The sequence below is a fragment of the Caretta caretta genome, chromosome 1 (genome assembly GCF_965140235.1).
Source record: "Caretta caretta isolate rCarCar2 chromosome 1, rCarCar1.hap1, whole genome shotgun sequence".
NCBI lineage: Eukaryota > Metazoa > Chordata > Testudines > Cheloniidae > Caretta > Caretta caretta.
The window spans coordinates 57,879,902-57,900,660 of record NC_134206.1 but is presented as its reverse complement, the minus strand read 5'-3'; the positions used below and the strand labels follow the sequence as shown (position 1 = coordinate 57,900,660).

Genomic DNA, 20,759 nt, shown 5'->3' with positions numbered 1-20,759 from the left:
CTGGTCAGCTCAATGTGTTTGTCCTGTAGAGTAGCGTGAGGAAACAGAAGCAGGCTGCTCTCAGAACACCCATTATGGAATGCCCATAATCTCTCTGTGCAACAGAGTGAATGTTTGAAAGCAAGATGCAAGGGTCCTTGGTTTTGCCACATTTTCAGTGGGGATTGTGGGGTTTAGTTTGCTTTTTTCTATAAGTGGTAGAAAAAACATTGGTTGCATTGGCTAACACGGTGTTGGTAATTTCACTGTAAAATACTGTAAGTTATCTAGAACAGCAGTTCTCAAACTGGGGTCCGCAGACCCCTGGGGGTCCAAAAGGGTACTCCAGGGGGTTTGTGAGTCCTGTCCAGCTCCAAGGGGGTCCGTGAGTCACGTCCACGGCCACTGTCCCCACTGATCAACTCCTCACCCTCCCTCCCAGTGCCTCCCGCACGCCAAGGAACAGTTGTTCAGCGGTGTGCAAAAGGCGCTGGGAGGGGGGTGGGAGGAGCTGAGATGGGGCACGCTCAGGGAAGGGCAGAAAGAGGTGGGGAAGAGGAGGGGTAAGGGCAGGAAGAGGTGGGGTGGGGGTGAGGCCTTGGGGAAAGGCATGGAGTGGGGCCAGGGCCTGGGACTGAGCAAGGGTTGAGCACCCCTGGGGAAAATTAGAACCCGACTTGGGGATCCATGAAAAATTTTAGATCAAAATGGGGGTCCTTGGGTTGCTAAAGTTTGAGAGCTGCTGATCTAGAAGGTATTAGATATATATTATATTCATTTTTTACATTTGCATATTTCTTATTTTCAAAAAGAAGAAATCTGAAAGGAAGAAAAATAAACAGCACAGTTTCAGCTTTGACTTATTTTTAGAAATAATCATCTCTAGATGGACTACTTTGGATGGCCTAACATAAACAGCTCATTTATGATCACTAAATTACAGAATAACTGGACCAAACAGATGGTCTGGTCATATAAAGCACAGTCCTGGCAACTATGTGAGTGAGTGAGTGAGAGAGAGAGAGAGAGAGAGCAAGCGAGCGCGCACACCTACAACGGACCCCATTTGTTGGGATTAATGAAAGGATGAAAGTTGCAGAATAAATTTGTCACAGGAGCACTGCAGTGTAAAAGCATCACAGAACTGGTCTGTCCCATATCACTGATTGCCAGTAAAATGCCATCACACTTCCACCAACAAGATCAGGGGAATATAAATAAAGCCTGTTAAAGAAGCTCTGTGGATCAATTAGGAATATGAGTGTATATAGAGTGTATGTATTTATTTTCCCTGAGACCACACATGTTGCATCTGACATGTGTCTAGCCAAATACACAGTAATAGTTTGGTAAAGAGTTGTGTGTAGATTGTGGTTAAAGGGAGTGATGGAGGGCTAGCATTTATACAAGGGGGCAGAATTAAGGTTGCAGAGCATGGTATGGTAGTTCTGATAATAGTAAGATGTGTGCCTGTGGGTGCAGGAGTACAGAGTATGTATTATTAGATGACTTAACTTTTCATTTCCTTGCTTTCACTGATTTGTTTCAGGTATGTTGCACAGGTAGTAACCCTAACTGCTTCTTGGAGTTTTTTGTGAAATAGCTTCCTAGATATGTTCATTCTTAATTGGAGGTGGTGTAGGAAAAGAATGGGTATTGTGGACACAAAAAGAGCATCTGCTAACAGATAATAGCTGTGCATAATCGCTTCTGTTGTAAGAGAAAGTGACAGTAAATCATGGCTTCTGGTGGAGGTTTTACGTGCACCCAACCTCCATCAATCAGGCTTCTGTGCACTCAGTTCCCTATTCTCCCCATCAGTCAGGTCTGTATGTACAGTGCATAAACTTTCAATTATAACACGAAGAGCAGCTAAAAATGATCCTAACTCCAACTTAATTTTTTAACTACCTACTGCATCAGATCTATATCCCTACTCAAATTTTGTAGACAATATTTAAAAAGATATGGATCACAATAAGAGAACTGCCCAAGAAAAATTTCATCCAGAGTCCAATTTCAAAGACTCCCTACTACAAATTTACGAAGAAGCCATATAAAAACTACACTGAAAATTCAAAGGACAAAAATGAACTGTGTGAAATGTCACACCAGTTGGACATCTACTTTTGCAGAAAAACGGGCACTGATAGCCTATTTTATAATGCAACACTAATTATGAAATTGTTACCAGGCATTTCTATAATAGATGGTTTGCTGAGCAAGTCACAAGCAGGGCCTTGTGTATTCTATGATTCTGCAGCTGCAGAACTGAACTCCAAAATCTGTTTGCGTTTAAAAATGTTTCTAATTTATGGTTGCAGAAGTAACCTTGAAAACTCAAAGTGAGTGTAAACAAATGCAGTGATGCCTGCCTGAGAGTGAAGAGAGTCTGAAAAAATAGCTGAGGGTTTATGGACTGCCTCAACTCCCCAATCAGAGCCATGGACTCCATGATTCTGTGATTGTGGAATCTGGCATTTTTCTAAGGTGCAAAGGAATTCACCATATCCCTCTGAACTCTGCCCTGCTGTGACTTGCCTGCAGCTACCTTTTGTTCTCCAGCTTTCCCTATAAAGAGAAGTTAGATAGCAGCACATGCTCCCTGTAGTGTTCAGTGGAGCCAGAGCTGAAGTCCATATTGCAGAAAGAGTGAAGGGAGCCAAAAGTGTAGGCTGGTGAAACAGGCAGCCAGGGGAAGAGTGCAGCAACCAAGATCAATGTTGCTGTGGAATTTCTGCCACAGCATACGTGGGACATGGTCATAAGTTTGCATCTGAAATACTGCTGCCTTTTAATCATAAAACTTGAGGAAAGGTGGAAAAGAAAAAAATGTATACTTACTTATCATCCCTTTCTAGACAGTTGACCAGAATTGGTAAAATTCCAGATTTTATTAAGTCATCAATAGGTGGATTTCTGTCACTCGATAACAGTTTTCTGTAAAATTAAATAAGACAGATGAGTACATAACTTCATTAAGGAAAATTTTTGTCGCAACTGTGTACATGTTGCTTTTTTTTTTTTTTTTTACCTTGCAGCTTGGACAGCACTCAACTGGATCACAGGATTATCACTTGTGGCATTCTGCAATACACAAATAAAAAATTCAGAAATCCATCAAATGAGACTTAAATTCTGAATTCAAGAAACTGTAGATATTAAGTTTAACATACCTGCAATATAGCTTCTAGTGTTACATTTTGCTTGAAAAGAAAGAGAGATCATTTAGCAACAAATTACTAAAATGACATTTAATGCTGAAACATTGTCGACTAAACATCTGAATGATGGTGAACAGTGCCACTCCACTACTTCACTGGAGTTGTACCTGCTTGGATTTCCCTTTTCTGTCCATCTTCAGGCAATTTCAAAATGAACATAAGACTCAAACTCAAGGGAATAACAGAACAAACGTCTTCTAGACACTACCAAAGAAACTAAGTTTTAGAAGCAGATTCAGAATCAAGCAACTTACTGCTTTGAAGTCAGCATCAACATCTGAGTCTTCTAAACTTTCTTCTTGAGGGACATTTCTTTTTTTCAAAAGATGTTCATCTCTTTTGTTCTAAAGATATTAAAGACACTTTAATGCTTATCAATACAGACTAGTCAAACAGAGGTACTTTAAAAATATTTACATAAGATTGTTTACATAAAGAGATTTGGAACTCCAGACTGGTTTTACATTAGGGCAGCTGTAAGTCACTCATTTTGTCTCACGCTAAAATAGATTTAAATCTATATATAAGCATGTATCTTGTGAACCATGACAAAATACTACAATCCATTGCATAAAATAGATAGTTAACACCTTTCAGTTGAAATGTCAATATTTTACATGGAGTTTATAGCACACATAGCTCTGCCTCAACAGTCACTTAAATTGGAAATGAATAATGATGTCCTAGTCAAATAAGACTAAAATTAGTTTGTAAATAAGACTATTACAAGCTGCTCAGATATCCTGATTACATCTATTTTAATCCTAGGTGTAAGCAAACATGCTCCAACACACTGGCACTGACAGACCCTGGTCACTGCAGCATTAACAACAGTTTCTACTCACAAAACAGTACCCTGCAACATAGTGATTTATTTAGTAACTACTCAGAGAGCTTCTCTGACTAAGCAGCATTTTCAATGTTAAAGCATCCACAAAATGTTCACAGTCTGATTAATCAGCTTGCTTACTACATTTTATCATCTAAGTTTTCTATCTTTATATGATGAGGAAAAAACTCAAATAAAGGTTTTGACTATGCCAAAGGAACATGTTTTATCTGTAGTTGAGATTTTTATTCCAAGTTTGTTTATTCACCAGAAAAAAACTCTCTTCCACAGAAAAAACTATTTCTTCCACATTTTAGACATGGTCTATCTTTTGTTCTGTGCATAGTTTCCTGCAACTGTACTATACTTCCATCTTCATTTTGGGTTAAATATTTAACAAGCAAACTGCACTGTCTTAATTCCAAAAACTTTGATTCCCCATTATGCAAGCAATTAAAGAAAGACACTTTCTCCCCTCCAAACGATGATGCTATGGTGTCACACTATACCTCAAAAGAGCACCCTGTAACCCCCATATTCATCATTCATATGTCATTGTGATATTTCATACAAAGCATGCCTTGTAAGATACCATATGAAAGGTCATGATGTGCTGAAACCCACTGTTCTGTCAAAATATGCATATCATTAGTGTGTATGAAATTATGAGATTCTGCTGTATGGTTATTGAAATATGTTGTGATTTTGGGAGTCACCCCCAGCTAGTTCTCCAGTGACAACAAAGGAAGTGACCCACACCCAGGTGGGCGTTAAATGACCATTAATCAGCAAGGGAGTTGTAAACAAGAGACATACAATTCTGTATGAGAGTTGCACAAGCATCACACAATGGGGATTGCTCAACTCTGTGAGGCCTTGTCTACACTGGCAAGTTACTGCACAGTAAAATAGCTTTCTGTGGTGTAACTCCCGAGGTGTACACACTGCCAAGCCATTTAGTGTGCAGAAACTCCTCAGCTGCAGCAAAAAAACCACCTTGACGAGTCATAAACCTTAAAGCACAGAGGCTCCAGCGCTATACTGGCAGTGTAAACATATTACAGCGCAGAAAGCAATCAACTGGCCTCTGGAAATATCCCATAATCCCTCAAGTGGCCATTCTGCTTGTTATTTTGAACTTGGCTGCGCTGGAGGCATGCGCCCCTCCCCTTTCAAAGCTCCATTTCTGACAGCCATTGCATGGGGTGCTGATCTGCTCTGGGACAGAAAGCAAACCGTTAATGTGGAATGCTCCTACTGTTGAACACAGAGGCAGGTGCAGGAACGCGTGTCTGTGTCTGTGTATGTGAGAGAGAAAGAGAGATTGCTGTGCAGAGAGCTGGGGACGGAGGCGGGAGCTGTGGTTTCCCCCCTCCTCCTGCCTCAGAACTAGTTGCTTCCTGCAGCTGTCTGAACTTACAAGACAGTATGCTGACACACTCTCTGTCCCCCAAAACATAGTCTCTCCCCTCCATACACACACACACTCCCTGTTACACACTCTGCCCCCCATACACTTCAGTTGAAAAGCAGCTAACAATGTAGTAGGATGCCCATGGAACAATGGGATTGGGAAACCTGCGTCATGTGACACTGTGCCTGCCCCATGAGGTACTGCAAATCCTTCCCAAAGCACCCTGTGGCCAGTTGCACAGTGGGATAGCTATACACTGCTCTCTTTGCCCTTGCAAGAGCTTCTAATGTGGATGCACTCCACTATCACAAGTAGCAGTGTGGTGATGCAACAGCGGTTTAATAAAAGTGGTACAACTTGTGGTGCAGAAACTTGCCAGTGTAGACATCCCCTGATTTAACAAGGTCCACCAGGACATGCCTGGGCTAGTATTTTCCAGGCATATGGACTGAGGGTATAAAATGAGACAGTGGCATCATGAGATTACCCTTCTCCTCCCCCATTTATGCTGAAGGAAACAAGAAAGACAGACACTAGAACTGAGGAGACTGGTCCCAGGCTTAAAGGGAAAGCCTGTGTATTAAGGGCTGTAACCTACCTGCAACATCCAGTGGGGTGAGAAAAACTTCTTGATGCAAATACTGCTTAGTCTAATAAGGTTTAGGATTTAGATTGCATGTTTACTTTTTATTTTCTTTGGTAACTAACTCTGACCTTTCATGCTTACCACTTATAATCTATCTTTCTGTAGTCAAACTTATTTTAATGTTTTATCCTTACCAGTGAGTTTATCAAAAGTACTTCAGAAATCTGTTCTGTTTACAAAGGCTGATTCATGTCCACTTTCCTTTGACAAAGTAGTGACCTAATTAATAAGTTTGCACTGTTCAAAAGACGGTCTTAAGCAGCGCCTGATGGTATATTTCTGGAGTGCAAGGCTGGGGGCTTGGGAGACTTGCTAGTGTTTCCTTGCATACAGTTCATTAGAGGCTTGAAGAGTGTTCATGCAATGTAGCTGGGTCAGCTACTGCATGCCGGTGGCTGAGTGATAACTGCGCCTGGAGGTGTTTGCTGCTTGTCACTAGAGCAAAGCATTGTGAGAGCCAGCCTAGGCTAGGAGATTAAGGGGGAAACAGTAGTCCCACAGTTCGAGGTTGTACCCTGGGGCTCCCATCACAGCTATACACACCTTAATGGATATGGTGACTGTTCCCTTATTTATGATGCATAAAGATAGTTCAGGCTTGATTTTATTTAGATGTTTTCTGTATTTGATTTTTACATTAGAAAAATCATGACATTATTTCCCTTTCTTTGGTTGGAGGACTCTTTAGACAACTCAAGTTGAACATCATCATAAGTTGTACATGAACAGAATAGCTTTTCCACTCTCCAACTGGGATGGGGGAATAACAGTATGTTAAGGCTTTTCCAACCAGGGAACGAAACACAAGCCCCAAAAATGAAAATACCCTCCTTTATGCATCACAGTGTTTTGGAAAAGGCGCAAGTTTATTTTCCTCTGCAGTTCATGTGACACTACCGTTAGAAAACCCAATTCTATTTCAAGAACCAGGCTAGTTGTGCTTTGGAAAGCATAACCTGTATACATGTCAAACACAAATCAGGAGGCCCAGGACAGTTTTCACAAACATACTAACATGGTTTAATTTCTGCCCAGGCTATAATTCAGGGTTAAAACCCCCAGTCAGGTTTTATCTGCATTACAAGAACCATCCACCTAGCAAAATTGTCTGCCACAGCAACAGGCTCTATAATGACAGAAAATCAAAAGCATGGCGGTTCTTGTAGTGCAGACAGGCTCTGAGTGTTTAAAATTTTTTTGTGAGGTTTAATTGTGAAAATGTTAAAAATGGGCATTGTGCACACAAGCCATTTTAAGCACAAATTAAAGGACTGAGTCCACATACAGGCTTGTGTCAAACGTTTCTACACTAGGCAAGCAACAAATGCCTATGGTGCTGCTCTTTGGCTGAGTTAGTTTTTGACAAAGTATTTGCTTATATCCTTTTAAACAGATACTAATACCACACTGACTTGGTTTCAGCCTTGGCAATTCTTGAGTTGAGTAAATGTAACTGTCTTTCCTACTGCTTGTGTGAATCATGAACAGCATGAAAGACCTGATTTGGGAAGGCTGTTTCCCCTGCTCAGTGGCAAGGACAGATCGTTTAGGGGATGTGGTAGGTTTCTCAGGCGCCCTTTCTCTCTATCCTAAAGAGCTTATTCTTATGCAGGCTCTATGGAGTTGGACAGTTCTAGAATTCTCTCCATAGTCCTTTGTTGCTCCTTCAACCTGCTTCAGACAGGCACTAGAATGGCTAGGAGTTGGAGCCACAGTGTTCTCAGTTTCTGTCTTCACAGGGACCAAAAAAATCAAGCTTGCTGTTGAACTCTGATGTGCTACCATGAGATCACCAGGCCATCTCCCTTTTGCATCCTCAGCATTAGAGAACTGCATTTGAGCTGTGTTGCTAACTCTCACAATTTCATAATTAATAATGAGATTTTGGCTCCTACTGGAGCCAGTCCCATGAGGACACAAGCAGCTCAGATCTTCATGTGGTTTCCAGCCCTGTGCATGGGGGGGAGGGAGGAAGAGAGAGAGAGAGAGAGCACGATCGAGAGTGAAAGAGAAAAAACAACCTTCTGACTGGCTGCTTTCCCCACTTCCTGGGAAAGAGCAATCCAATCAGGGCTGTAGCCTGAGGCAGACAAGCCATTATGCTACCTCCAAACTCCTCAACTCCTAAAGGAAGAGGGAGCAGCTAACACCATTCTCACAAGGGGGGCAGAAGGAAGAAGCCACAGAAAACTCAGTGCAGCACTGCTCCTCCCCTTGCCTGTGAAAAATGGGTCAATATTCCCTCTGTTCCTCCCCTCCCCCTCTGTGCAACAGCAGGATTGGAAAGCGAAAGAGGATGAAGAACCCATGGAGCTGTCCTCCCTCAGGCCTGGAAAGAGAGAGAAAAGGGGATGAATAACCTGATGTTGCCCCACGAGACCTAGGAAGAGAGAGAAGAGAACCTAATTGCAACTACCCTCCCAGGCATGGGAGAAGGGGATCAAGAGCCCCTGGCAATGCAAGATGTGCACTGAAGGGCAAGAGCCAGTTGTGTGGCAAATCACAGAATTAATTTTGAGTTTAGGGAAGAAGCTGGATGAGTTCCTTCCAGGGGGGCCAGAATAATATTATTTTACAAATTTGGGAGGGGTGCAACATTCACACTGGGGCTGAGCAAGGGGAATTAAAAAATGACCCACAAAATAATCTTTGAAAAAGAATTCATGATGGGGGGGGTAGGGGGCCTGGCTTGTGATTTTTGAACTTTTGGTTGGTAACACCATGAGCTACTCTTACACAAAACTTCTCTGCGTTCCAAGAAAGCAAAATACACTCACTGAGGCAGCTGGACTTTAACAAAAATCAAAAACAGGAAGCAAAGACAGGAAAAAGTAGAAGTAGAGGCAGGTATTTGGGGAGGCAGGGGGAGAAGAGAAAGAGAATCAATTCATGCCAGTAATTCTTTTCTGTTTCAGTGACTACAATTCCAATGACTACAATTCCAGTGACAGTGATCCTTGTCTGTGAAAACTGACACGAAGCAAGGCCTTCCAAGCAAAGCTTAAATTTTGGTGCTAATTGTAGCTCTTTCATAATATTTCCTGTAACTAAACTAAAACTTCCATAGGTGACATCCTGCTGTATTATAAACACATTAATTTAATTTTAGGCCCACCCCAACCTCTGACCAATGCAATATAAAATGGATTACTCTATAACTCACCCATAAAGACTCATGGGGAAAGCCTTTACTGGCCCTATCTACAGTAGAGAGAGTTTGCAAAAATTCCCTACTGTTGTCAACACTGATACAGCTTCACCTATGGAAGCCTACAAGAGAGCAACCACCAGCAGTGTAAACAAGGCCACTGTGACTGAAATGCAGAATGCAGTGTTGTTGTAGCCATGTTGGTCCTAGGATATTAACAGAGACAAGGTAGATGAGGTAATACCTTTTATTGGAATTTTAATTTATATTTTATTAAAAGGCAGAACACAGACGAGAATTCCTATTTCTGTTCACTCAACCATAACTCCATCTCTGGAAGGTCCCCACGTGCATTTAGACTACAAGAAACATAAGCAGTGAAGCTGTAACAGGCTTAACCTCAAGGCAGAGAAGTAGGCTACACTAAGACTCAACATTCCATACATTTTCTGGCCAACTTCTGCTGTGATTGTCCTTGTTAGAAGATGCAAAGAGTTGAGAAGGACAAACTATAAGGGGCACCAATAGTCGAATCTTTAATTAGTTCTGCTGCCACTTATAGACTCTGCAACTGAAACTTTAAAAAAAAAAAAAAAAGGAAAAGGTTTACATACAGCAATATGGTAAAGAAAATAGCACTAAATGCAGCATATGCCTACTTTTCATCCCCATTGTGTGCCTCCAGTTTAAGGCCCCAATATAGCCACAATGCTTTGCTGAATTGGAGGACCTTAAGCAAAAGGCACATGATGGGGATGAAAAGTAGGCATCTGTTCTCAAAACCAGCCCTGAGTTGATTTCAATGGCACTTAAGTATGTATTTTGTTTCAGAACCTATATGCAGGAAAATGTAAAGGAAGTAAGAATTGGGAGACAACTTCAGAATTTTCTTTAGATGGTGATTTCTTTCAGGTTCTTTGATTCAAGAAATTATAAACTAAAATCTGAGAATTCGGAAAACAATATTAAGAACATATTTGTATTAAGTTACCTGGATTTTCCCTTTCAGTAAACAGATTGTTTATTGCAAATTTGATCCGTCAGATCCTTCAAAATTCAAGCTGTGGATTACTAGGCTTGCATCTGTCTCCTTTATGCCACTCCAGTGACAGGTTTCCTCATCAGGGAATCTCATGATGTTTGGGACTTACCCCACCAGCTTAGGGCTGGCACAGAGCCCTATGCCACCCTCCCACTCAGCCCCCAGTGTAGCGGTGCTCCCTGGGAAAGAACGGAACATGGCTGCAGTGGAGTGTGCTTTGAATACTCTGGGCTGGTCTCCAAATTCTGGGCCGTAAAGGAGGATACAAAAGTGGCTAAGGCCATATTTCTATCGCTCTCCATGTCTCAGGACCCAACTCAAAACTGGGCTGAAAGTCCCACCGGTGTTTACACTAATTAGTTTTATTAATTTGGGAATGAGGATTGCATTAAAGTGTTTAAAGAAAACTATATATTTGGAGAAAATTAGATCTAATTTTCTCCAAGTGTTGCCAGAGAAACATAAGCTAGGAAGATCAGACTAGAAACAGCTAAAGAATTTAGTGAAAATGAACTTTCTAAATTTAACAGAAGCAGAGGCATCTATTTTCTAGCCTGCAAAAACAGGACTGGTGATGGTAATCACTTATTTGTAGTGAGCAAAGTAGTTTTTTAGATGTGAAAAAAAACGGTTACATACCATGCACTAACTGTGGCTCTTCTAGATGTTGTTAGTGTGAATCTCATGCACATGAGATCAGATTATTTTGAACAGCAGTGTACATTGAGACCATGAAAGTGCCCTGTGACACCTCATGGTCCTGTGCAAGGGCATAAAGGAGAAGCACCCAGGATAATCCCTCAGTTTCCTTGCAATTCAGTCCCATGGGAGTGGAGAACTCCTAAAGTGAAGATGGATTGTGAGATCCACAGTGGATTACAACTGTTTGAATAGCCTCAGTTACTGTAGGGTAACCAACCATTGTTCTTCCTTTAAGTATCTGTCAGTTTAGATTCCACTGTTGGGGACAGCACTCTTCCTGGATGGTGGCATGGGGAGTATCAGCTCCATTAGAAGATTGTCATATCACTCCAAACTTGACATCTGCTTTGGTAGCTAAGTCCAAGGCCTAAAGCTTGATAAAAGTCAGTTGGTTACTCCACATTGCCACTCTGCAGATCTTAATTGGTATATTCCTAAAGCAGAACAAGAATATCACCTGAACTCTGGTGGAGTGAGCTTTGATATTCAGTGAAAGAGGTACACCAGTCAACTAGTAACCCAGCAAGATACACTGTGTTATCCACTTAAATATTATTTGTGATCAGATGGCCTGGCCCTCTAAGCAGCCAGAAATAAAATGGGAGATAGAATGCTTTGTTCTGTCAATGTAGTAATGTAACATACTGCTGAAACACCCAGTGTGTGTATGTAACTACTTCTCCCCAACCAAGAGCTGGATTTCAGGAAGAAAACAGGCAAGTTGATGGAATTCCATCAGATTCAGAGACCACCTTGTGATAAACTTGGTGTGAGGTTTAAGCACCACCTTATCCCTATGAAGTGTCGTGAAGGGAGGGTCACAGCCATAAGTGTTCAGCAGTTGCTCTTCCTCCTGGCTAAAACAACCACAGCTAGGAAGAGTCTTCAGAGGAAAAATAAGTTAGGAACACTTTAATAAGTGGGCTCGAAGGGCAGCCCATAAGTCAAGAGGATGATGCTGATGTTCCAGGCAGCTGCAGGTTCTCCGGTGACTAAGCATTTAACAGGGCCTTGAGGAAGTTTGATGCCATTAGATGAGAATCCAGAACAACTGTACAGGCAGACGGTAAGCCAAGCTCACTGCAAGATGAATCAGTAGACTGAAGAGGCTGGAACATTACAAAGGCAGCAAGCAGTCAGAGGACTGCAGTACTGAAGCCTGCACAGGGTTCAGGTGCTGCTGACCGGCACCAATCAGCTGCCCTTCCGTTCTGATTAACGAGTTATCTGGTGGTAGTCTTCCTGCTCTGTATCAGGATCTCTCGACGTGTCTGGAGCAGTCTATGTCTGGCACTCAACCAACAAACATCCAGGCTGTCAAGTGCCAGGAGTGTATGACAGTCTGGGAGCAGGATCGTCAGTTGAATGGACATCTGCAGCAGGTCTGTCAGCCAAAACTGCCTCAGCTAGGACAGAGCCATGAGAAGAACAGTGGCTTTGTTTCTTGATTTTGGAAGTTACCATGAGTACCGGGGGATATAGATGGAAAGGCATAAAGGCATCCAGGACTCTGCTGCAGAAAAAAGGCACCTGGCAATGATCCCAGGCTCATGCCCTCTATGTAACAAACTGACACTTGGCATTGTCCTGGGTGGCAAACAGGTCTATCATGGGAACCTCTCTACGATGAAATCTAGGCTGTATCATAGAATTTCATAGGGACCACTCGTGATTGGCTACAGACTGTGTGCTGAGGATCTCTTCATATTTGTTTGTTGCTGACTTCCACAAGATGAACTACCTGGTTATCCCAGGTCACTAGCACCATGTCCAGAGTTGATGGCCTCCTGACAGTTAGACAGGCGTGTCTCCCCCTGCTTGGTGATGTAGTGCATCACAGAGAGGTTTTCCATCATGATCTACTCTGTAGAATTTTGAACAGGAAGAAAGTCATGCAGACTAGCCTGATGGTCCTGCACTCCAGGACCATGACTTGGAGCCCCAAGTCTTCTCAGGACCAAGTCATTTGCATATGACCATTGTCCATGTGGGCTCTCCAACCACTGAAGTCTTCACAGTGGAGGGTGAGAACTGCACCCCTCCCCACACATTCTTGGGATCCTGTCACTATCATGATTAGGCAGTACTAGTGCAGAAAAAGTATCTGGGGGCTATAGTGAACCACAAATTGAATATGAGACAATGTGATGCCTTTGCAAAAACAGGTTACTATTTTGGGGCATAGTATGTAAGACATGGAAGAGGAGATTACTTACTGTAACTAGGAGGTTCTTGGAGAGATGTGGTCCCTATCTGCACTTGTGGGTGTACATGGATGCCATGTGCCTGAGTCTGGAAGTTTTCTCCAAGCAGTGCCCTTTGACCCACCCACACACACTGTCTCCCCTCATGCTAGCAAACAAGAGTATAAGGGGTAGTGTGAGTTGCAGCCACTCCAGTTCCTCCTCTTACTGCAATGTAATCAAGCCGAAAGCAGACGGAAAAAGAGGGTGGGTAATAGAATACATATAGGGACCATGCATGACTAAGAACCTCCAGTTAGAGTAAATAACCTCCTCTTCTCCTTCAAGTGTATATTCTACACGTGGTTGACAGGTAGCTCATCTTGTGGAAGTCAGTGTATGAAATTTTGAAAGAGAAAGTAGTTAAGGACAAAGAGGTAAACTGTAATTGAGATAAAATACAACATGGTTTTACAAAAGATAGATCATGCCAGACCAGCCTGATCTCCTTCTTTGAAAAGATAACTGATTTTTTTTTATAGACAAAGGAAATGCATATAATGCATGGGACACTAGATGGGTAGAGCTCTGAGTTACTACAGAGAATTATTTTCCAGGTGGCTGGTGGGTGGGTCTTGCCCACGTGCTCACAATCTAACTGGTGGCTATATTTGGAGTGAGGAAGGAATTTTCCCCTAAGTTAGATTAGCAAAGACCCTAGGGGAGGGGAGGGTTGGGTTGGGTTTGCTTTCCTCTGCAGCATGGGGCCTGGGTCACTTGAAGGTTTCAACTAGTATAAATGGTGGACTCTCTGTAACTTAGTCTTTAAATCATTATTTGAGGACTTTACTAAGTGACTCAGAGGTTAGGGGTCTATTCCAGTAGTGGGTGGGTAAGGTTCTGTGGCCTGCAATGTACAGGAGGTCACACTAGATCACAATGGCCCCATTCTGACCTTAAAGTCTGAGAGAATCTATACGTGCCATGTGCTCGAGTCCAGAAGTTTTCTCCAAGCAGTGTCTGTTGACTCACACATGCACAGTGTTTTCCCTCATGCTCCTGAATGAGGATATAAGGGGTGGTGCGGATCAACACTACTCCAGTTCCCTCTTACTGCCGCATGGCTCTGCCTCCAGGCCTGGCTCCACTTAATCCACAGGCCGACCGGGACCACATTGACTCCAGAGTTATCTTCCTTCCAAAGTTCTTGCCTGGTGGTCCAATGCATCGAAGGTCTTGGTAATAACCCCCTTCACCCCTCCCCTACTGAGGGCCACCATTGTGACTTATGCCTCCCTTACATGATAGGGTGCCCACCTGGACCACCACACAGCCCAGGGTACATGGACACAATGAGAAGCTAGACTGCACATACATTTGCTGGAACTCAGAGCAGTCTACCTAGCCTGCAAGTCCTTCCCCGGTGGAGGGATACTGTATCTTCATGTTCCCTAACACAGTATGGCTTATGAAAGGCTTGATCAGAACCTTCCCCCTGGTTATCAAACCCACACTCTGCTGGGACTTTAACCTCATCCTGTGAGCTCTCAGAGGCCTGCCCTTTGAACCTATGGTAATGTACGCCATGACAGTGGCATTCGTAGTAACCACTGATTTGGCCAGAAGGGTCAGTGAGCTACCGGCCATGATGGCATACTCTCCTCGGACAGTATTCTACAAGGAGAAGAACAGTGCTTGCTACATCCCAAATTCCTCCTAAAGGTTGTCTGAATTCCGTATCAACCAGTCAATTCATTTACCTGTGTCTTTTCTGAAACCCCATGCCTGCCCTGAGAACAAGAAACTACACTTCCTTGACCTCAGATGTGACCTGGAGTTCTACCTGCGAAGAACCAAGATCATAAGGAAGTCTCTGATGCTCTTTGCATCCATAGCAGAAAGAGCAAAGGGCTAAGCTATACCCTCACAGGGAATTAAGTGGGTCTTGGGATGCATATTGGAATGCAGTAAAATAGCAAAACTTACCCCTCCCAGGGCTGTTACAGTGTGCTCCATGCGAATGCAAGCAGCCTCTACAGCATCTTTAGCGGGTGTCCCATTTCAGGACATTTGCAAAGCTGCAACTTGGTGATCTAGCCACACATTTATGGCACACTGCACCCTGATTCAAGCGTCAGCTGTGCATGCAGCAGGAGGAAGGTCTGTATTACAAACTGTGATAAGTGGCAGCAAAACTAATTAAAGATTCGACTATTGGTGCCCCTTATAGTTTGTCCTTCTCAACTCTTGCAAGTTCTACATGGAGGTCAAACTATCAGGCTGGTAGTTTCCCAGAATACTTTTTTCTCCTTTCTTAACAATAGGAACTATATTAGCAATTCTTCAGTCACAGGGTAGAACCCCCGAGTTTACAGATTCATTAAAAATCCCTGCTGCTAGGCTTGCAATTTCACGTGCCAGTTCCTTTAATATTCTTTGGTGGAGATTATCTGGGCCTCCCATTTTAGTCCTATTAAACTGGAATACATTTAGGGACCAACTCCCAAGAAGTAGTAAATGTTCCACTCTACTTGGGACTGATGAGGCCTCAGGTGGAATTCTGTGTCCAGTTCTTGACACCACAATTTAAGATGTGGACAAAGTGGGTAGAGTCCAGATGAGAACAAAAAATTATAACAGCTTTAGAAAACATGACCTATGAGGAAAGATTAAAAAACTGGGCATGTTTAGTCTTGAGAAGAGAAGACAGAGGGGACCTGATAACAGCTTTCAAGTATGTTAAGGTCTATTACAAAGGGGATAGTGACCAATTGTTCTCTACATCCAAAAAAGACAGAACAAGCAGCAATCAGCTTAGTCTTCAGCAAGGGAGATTTAGGTTAATTAGGAAAAACTACCCTTATAGTTAGGACATTAAATTCTAGGATAGTTTAACCAAGAGAGATTTTGGAATCCCTGCCATTGGAAGTTAAGAACAGGTTAGACCAGTGATTCTCAACCTTTTTACCATTGTGGGCTGCATATGCAGCTTTCTCTGTGTTATATGGGCCGTATCCACACAATATATAAACTACCTGTACGGCCCTGAGGATGTCACATGAGCCACAGCTGTGTGCTGATTGGTCTGCAAGCAGCCCGCAGGTTGAGAACCACTGGGTTAGACAAACCCATCACGAGTAGTCTGGGAGCACGTGTAATTCAGTGAGCAAGCTAGTGACAGAAAGGAAAGAGTTGTCATTTGATTTGTAAAAAAAAAAACAAAAAAACACAGAATCAAAATTTCAATGGTGTTACTCTCCAGGGTGTGGCTCAAGGGACTTGCTGCCCTTCTGGCTCACAGCTCCAGATCCTTCCGTTGGTGGAAATTTTGACAATACAATGCAGTCAGAAATGGCTTGACTTGGGTATCATTCAAAAGCCCTTTATCTCACAAATACAATGATAGCAAACATGACAAATCTAGAACAATTATGTTGTGTTTTAATTATACTTTAACACGGGCATATCAAACATGCCGCCCTTACAAAGTTAAATTTTGGCCCTCAACTGAGAATACTGTGTTATCAGTTAATGCTCAGAAAAGGATACTTCATTAAGTTTTTTAATGCTACAGTATACTACAAATCAAAGGAGTACTTCAAATTGATTTGCCATCATTAGCAAAACAAAGAAGAAGGGGTTCAACAGTACTGATTATCATCTTTATTATGCAAAAAGAGTTACAAGGCATTGATTAAGACATCAGCATCCAGCCATAAATTACTGGAATCCCACTACAAATGCTATGCAGTTACATAACATACTTCATGTACCATAATTACACTCCAAAAGTAATTTATTACAAAATCCTGGTTTTTACTTTAGTCTTTATCATTTTTACACATCAATGGGGAGATTAGTACCAACAGTAGCTGAATCTTTGGTGAATATCACCATGGAGGGACTGGTTAAACACAATGCTCTGTGGCACCATACATGCTACAATTGCTCCCAGAAACAGAATTTGGCAAGGTTAGTGAGCATCAGGAAAAAAAAAAAACAAAAAAAAAATTAAGATGCTGGCATAAGTGCCAGCCATGGGCAAGACTTGCCTTATACTAGGTCCCATGGCTTGCATTTTGAGACGAACAGCTGCTTCTTCTGCAGCAAGCCAGAATCCCAAAGGCATCCATTAAGCACAATTTCAACAAGAGACAGATGAGAAACTGTATGAAACAGTCATTCTTAGTGAGAACGTTTCATGGAATTAAAATTAGGTAGATGTATTGACCCAAAAGATTTCGAAGCATATGACATATATTGAGTGCTACACTAAGAATATCTAATGTGTTATGTCAACAGGTAAAAGCAACAGAAATAAATACGGATTTTACTGCTGCAAACTGTGGAGTTCATAAATTGCCTTACAGAGGCTCTAATGGATGGGAAAGTAGTGGTGATGGCTGAAGCAGAAGTTAAGAGAAATATGTGCTCTGAACAGGATTGAAGAGGAACAAATGCTTAGTAGAAAGGCTCTTAAAGCACTTACTGAAGATGAACTGTGGGATACAGATGTACTTTTTAGCAATCCTAGCTGCATAAATGAATCACAACGCATGTCCTTAAAAGCTGCAAAAGACATGGGGCTATCAAAAGAAAGTGCTGATATCAACAGTAATATGAAGGATCTTTGCAGCTGCTGAATTTTTATGAAAAAGCATTTTGTCCTGCAGTAAATGGGAGTTGCAGGGATCCATAGCTGATGCCAAACTCGAAAAAATAATCCCACATGACCTGTACTACTACTTTAAATAGTGTTTCGGTGGTCATGGTGACTTACTCACCAGCAAATATGACAGTATTCAAACAGAGAACAAGGCTGTCATTTTATTGCAAAACCGCATGTGCAAGTGGCTTGAGTGAAAGGCAGGTTTCCAACACATACAACTGTGCTACATATGTGTAATATACCACTACAAATAACTGTTGGAAAGACCAAATTATTTTACTGGAAGACATTTGATTTAGCCTCCAAAGTCACCCTCCACACTCTGAAGGTGATCAGAATGACAGACAGTTATTGACAAGGTCATAATTGCATAGCTGTTTGTATGCAAAGTTTACCATTTAAAGACCAAAATTATGACATTATGCAGAGCTACACTGGTGGATGTTTTCCACAAAGCAGACAAATGGAGGAAAATTCCCACTGATAAGGGCTGCATTTATACCTGCTATAAAAAAGGGCAAATCCTCAGGCAATGGAAAGATCAAAACCATCCTCCCCTACCAAGCATGGATGGATCGTGAAGAATAGACTGATCACACCAGTTGTGTGTGAAAGATCATGTGCTCCCAAATCAATCTTTCAGCTAATCAAATGTTCAGGTGCAAAGACTAGATGCTCACCTCCCTGCAGTGTTTGGCTAGCAGCCAGCCTCATCTGGAGATGTGTGGACAAGGATCCACGTGATAACGTTTGGCAGTGCTGCCTTAGACAGCGATGACACTGATTACATTAACAAATGTTTTTAGTCGTACCTGTCAAGACTAGCTTCCCTAGGCTTATTGAAGGTAAATATTTTCTTTATGTAAGCAATAGATCTCTGTGTTAAAGTATCATTTAAAATGTCATTTTTTAAACTTTTTTTCAAATGTATATCTATACAACTATTCTAGATTTGTTATGTTTGGTACCATTGTATTTGTGGGAGGAAGGGCTTTTGAATGATACCCAACTTGTCCCATTTCTAATGACAATTACCAAAATTTTCATCAATTGGAAGACTTGGAGTTGAGAGCCAGAGGGGCAGCAAGCCCCCATACCACACCACAGAGGATAACGGCAGTGAAATTATGATTCTGCAGATTTTTACAAATCAAATGACACCTCTCCTACCTTTCTATTACTAACTTGCCCACAGAATAAGATTTTACTACATTGTGCTGCAAGACTATATATTTGGTTCTGCTTTGATGTGGAGAGGGGAAGGTGGATGAACTAAATGACCTCTTGAGGTCCCTTTTCAGACCTACATTGCTAGGATTGTGATCTCAGCTCTGCAATGACATGAGGCAGAACCATGGCATTTTTACTTGTCTGGTGTTTTGCTGGGGAATAGATCAATCTGAGCCAGAGTTGGTGTAACTGTAGGTGAAATCTGGCAGGCAGCATCATGTATGTACTACATTCCTGAGGGCATTCTGCACCCCAAAAAAACCTGTGTACAATATTTTAAAATTCTGCACTTTTATTTGTCAAATAAATGTGGAAGCTCCAGCATGGCATTGGGGGGAGTACAGGCCACTGATTTCCCACCTCTGTGCAGCCCCCTCCGGACACAGATTCAGCGGTGAGGCTGCACCCAACCCTGACACAGAACAAGGAACTGGCCTGCCCCAGACACACCCCAGGGCCTTGCCCCTCCATGCCAAGTGCATCAGGTGTCGGCTGGCAGGTGCAACAAGGAAGGATCCAAGTGTGGAGAGACTTAGTGTAGGAGGATCCAGGTGTGGGTTGAGAGGGTTGTGCGTGGGACAACCTGGTTATGGGCAGCTCAGTGGGGGATTCTGGGTGCAGCGGTAATGGGATGCTGCAGCAGGGGCCAGGTGAAGATGGTTGGGCTCAGCAGGGGGTCTGGCTGTGGGGGAAATAGTGAGGGGGTTCAGACACTGGAGTAGGGGGGCTTGGGGGAGGGTGTGGGGATCCGGGTGCCTCATCAGGGTAGTCCTGGTTCAGGGGGATTGTAGCTCATTGGGGGAAGAGGTTCTGGGTGCAGAGGGGGTGAAGCTAGGCATGAGGCCCTAGGTATGAGGGTTGCATGGGGGTTGGGGGAGCAGCTCCCTGTACAATGATCCCTCCCCCTGCAACTGAGCAGAGAGGTGCATGAAGTGTGGGGGGTAAGGGAGTTTGCAGAGCCAGAGGAGAAATCTGGGAGTGGGTCTGACATGGCCGCTGATGCCATGGGGGAAGTAGTCCCATCTTCCCCAGCCCAGGTGGGACTAGTACCTGAGCCAGGTGCAGGGTAGAAGCCACCAGCTGGGTCTTCCCCAGTCCCATCCCCTGCCCCACAGTGATTTACCTCTCTGCCAGCTGTCCTGGGCACCCAAAACATACTGCTTGGGAGGGTTGCATGACCGCTCTTTTGGCTTCCCTTTGCTTCCCTGTCAGAAAGGGATTTTTCTGCGGGGGACAAATTCTGTGCATGCAAAGTGGCACAGAATTCCCCCACGAGCAATACTAACATACAGCTGAACAACTCCATATGCATCAGCATTGTCATAGTCATGTATGTTTCTATTCTAACAGTGACTGCATTGACAGGAATCTATGTTCAGGCAAGTATGTGCTTGTCGACATGGTCAAGGCTCCTCTGAATTACTGTCTGTGATGAGATAAGAGAAGGATTTTCATATTAGACCAGGAGACCCACGTAAGAACAAAAATGGCATTACAGGCTTGCAGCTGTCTCCTCCTGGGATGTGCCCTCAACCAATCAAGGTGAGGATAAATATGAATAGCCTTCCTTCTGAGGATGGACCCCTGCTACCACTAGGCACTTGATAACTGAGTGCTGTGAAAAGCCCCAATGGTAGTACCTAATACTGGTACGATTTAGGCTCCATTGTGAATCTTTGGTATTGCCTGTAAC

The 20,759-nt window shown here is 42.9% G+C and overlaps 1 protein-coding gene across 1 annotated transcript in view; it reads right to left on the bottom strand.

Annotated features, from left to right (window-relative positions):
- The window catches only part of KPNA3 (karyopherin subunit alpha 3), a 79,616-nt gene that overhangs the window by 32,196 nt on the left and 26,661 nt on the right, over positions 1-20,759 (bottom strand). The window contains exons 3-6 of the mRNA XM_048849573.2: positions 3,458-3,547; positions 3,156-3,185; positions 3,014-3,066; positions 2,824-2,919 (exon numbers count right to left, since the gene is read on the bottom strand). Of these exons, the coding sequence (XP_048705530.2) occupies positions 2,824-2,919; positions 3,014-3,066; positions 3,156-3,185; positions 3,458-3,547 (269 nt within the window). The remainder of the gene's footprint in view (positions 1-2,823; positions 2,920-3,013; positions 3,067-3,155; positions 3,186-3,457; positions 3,548-20,759) is intronic.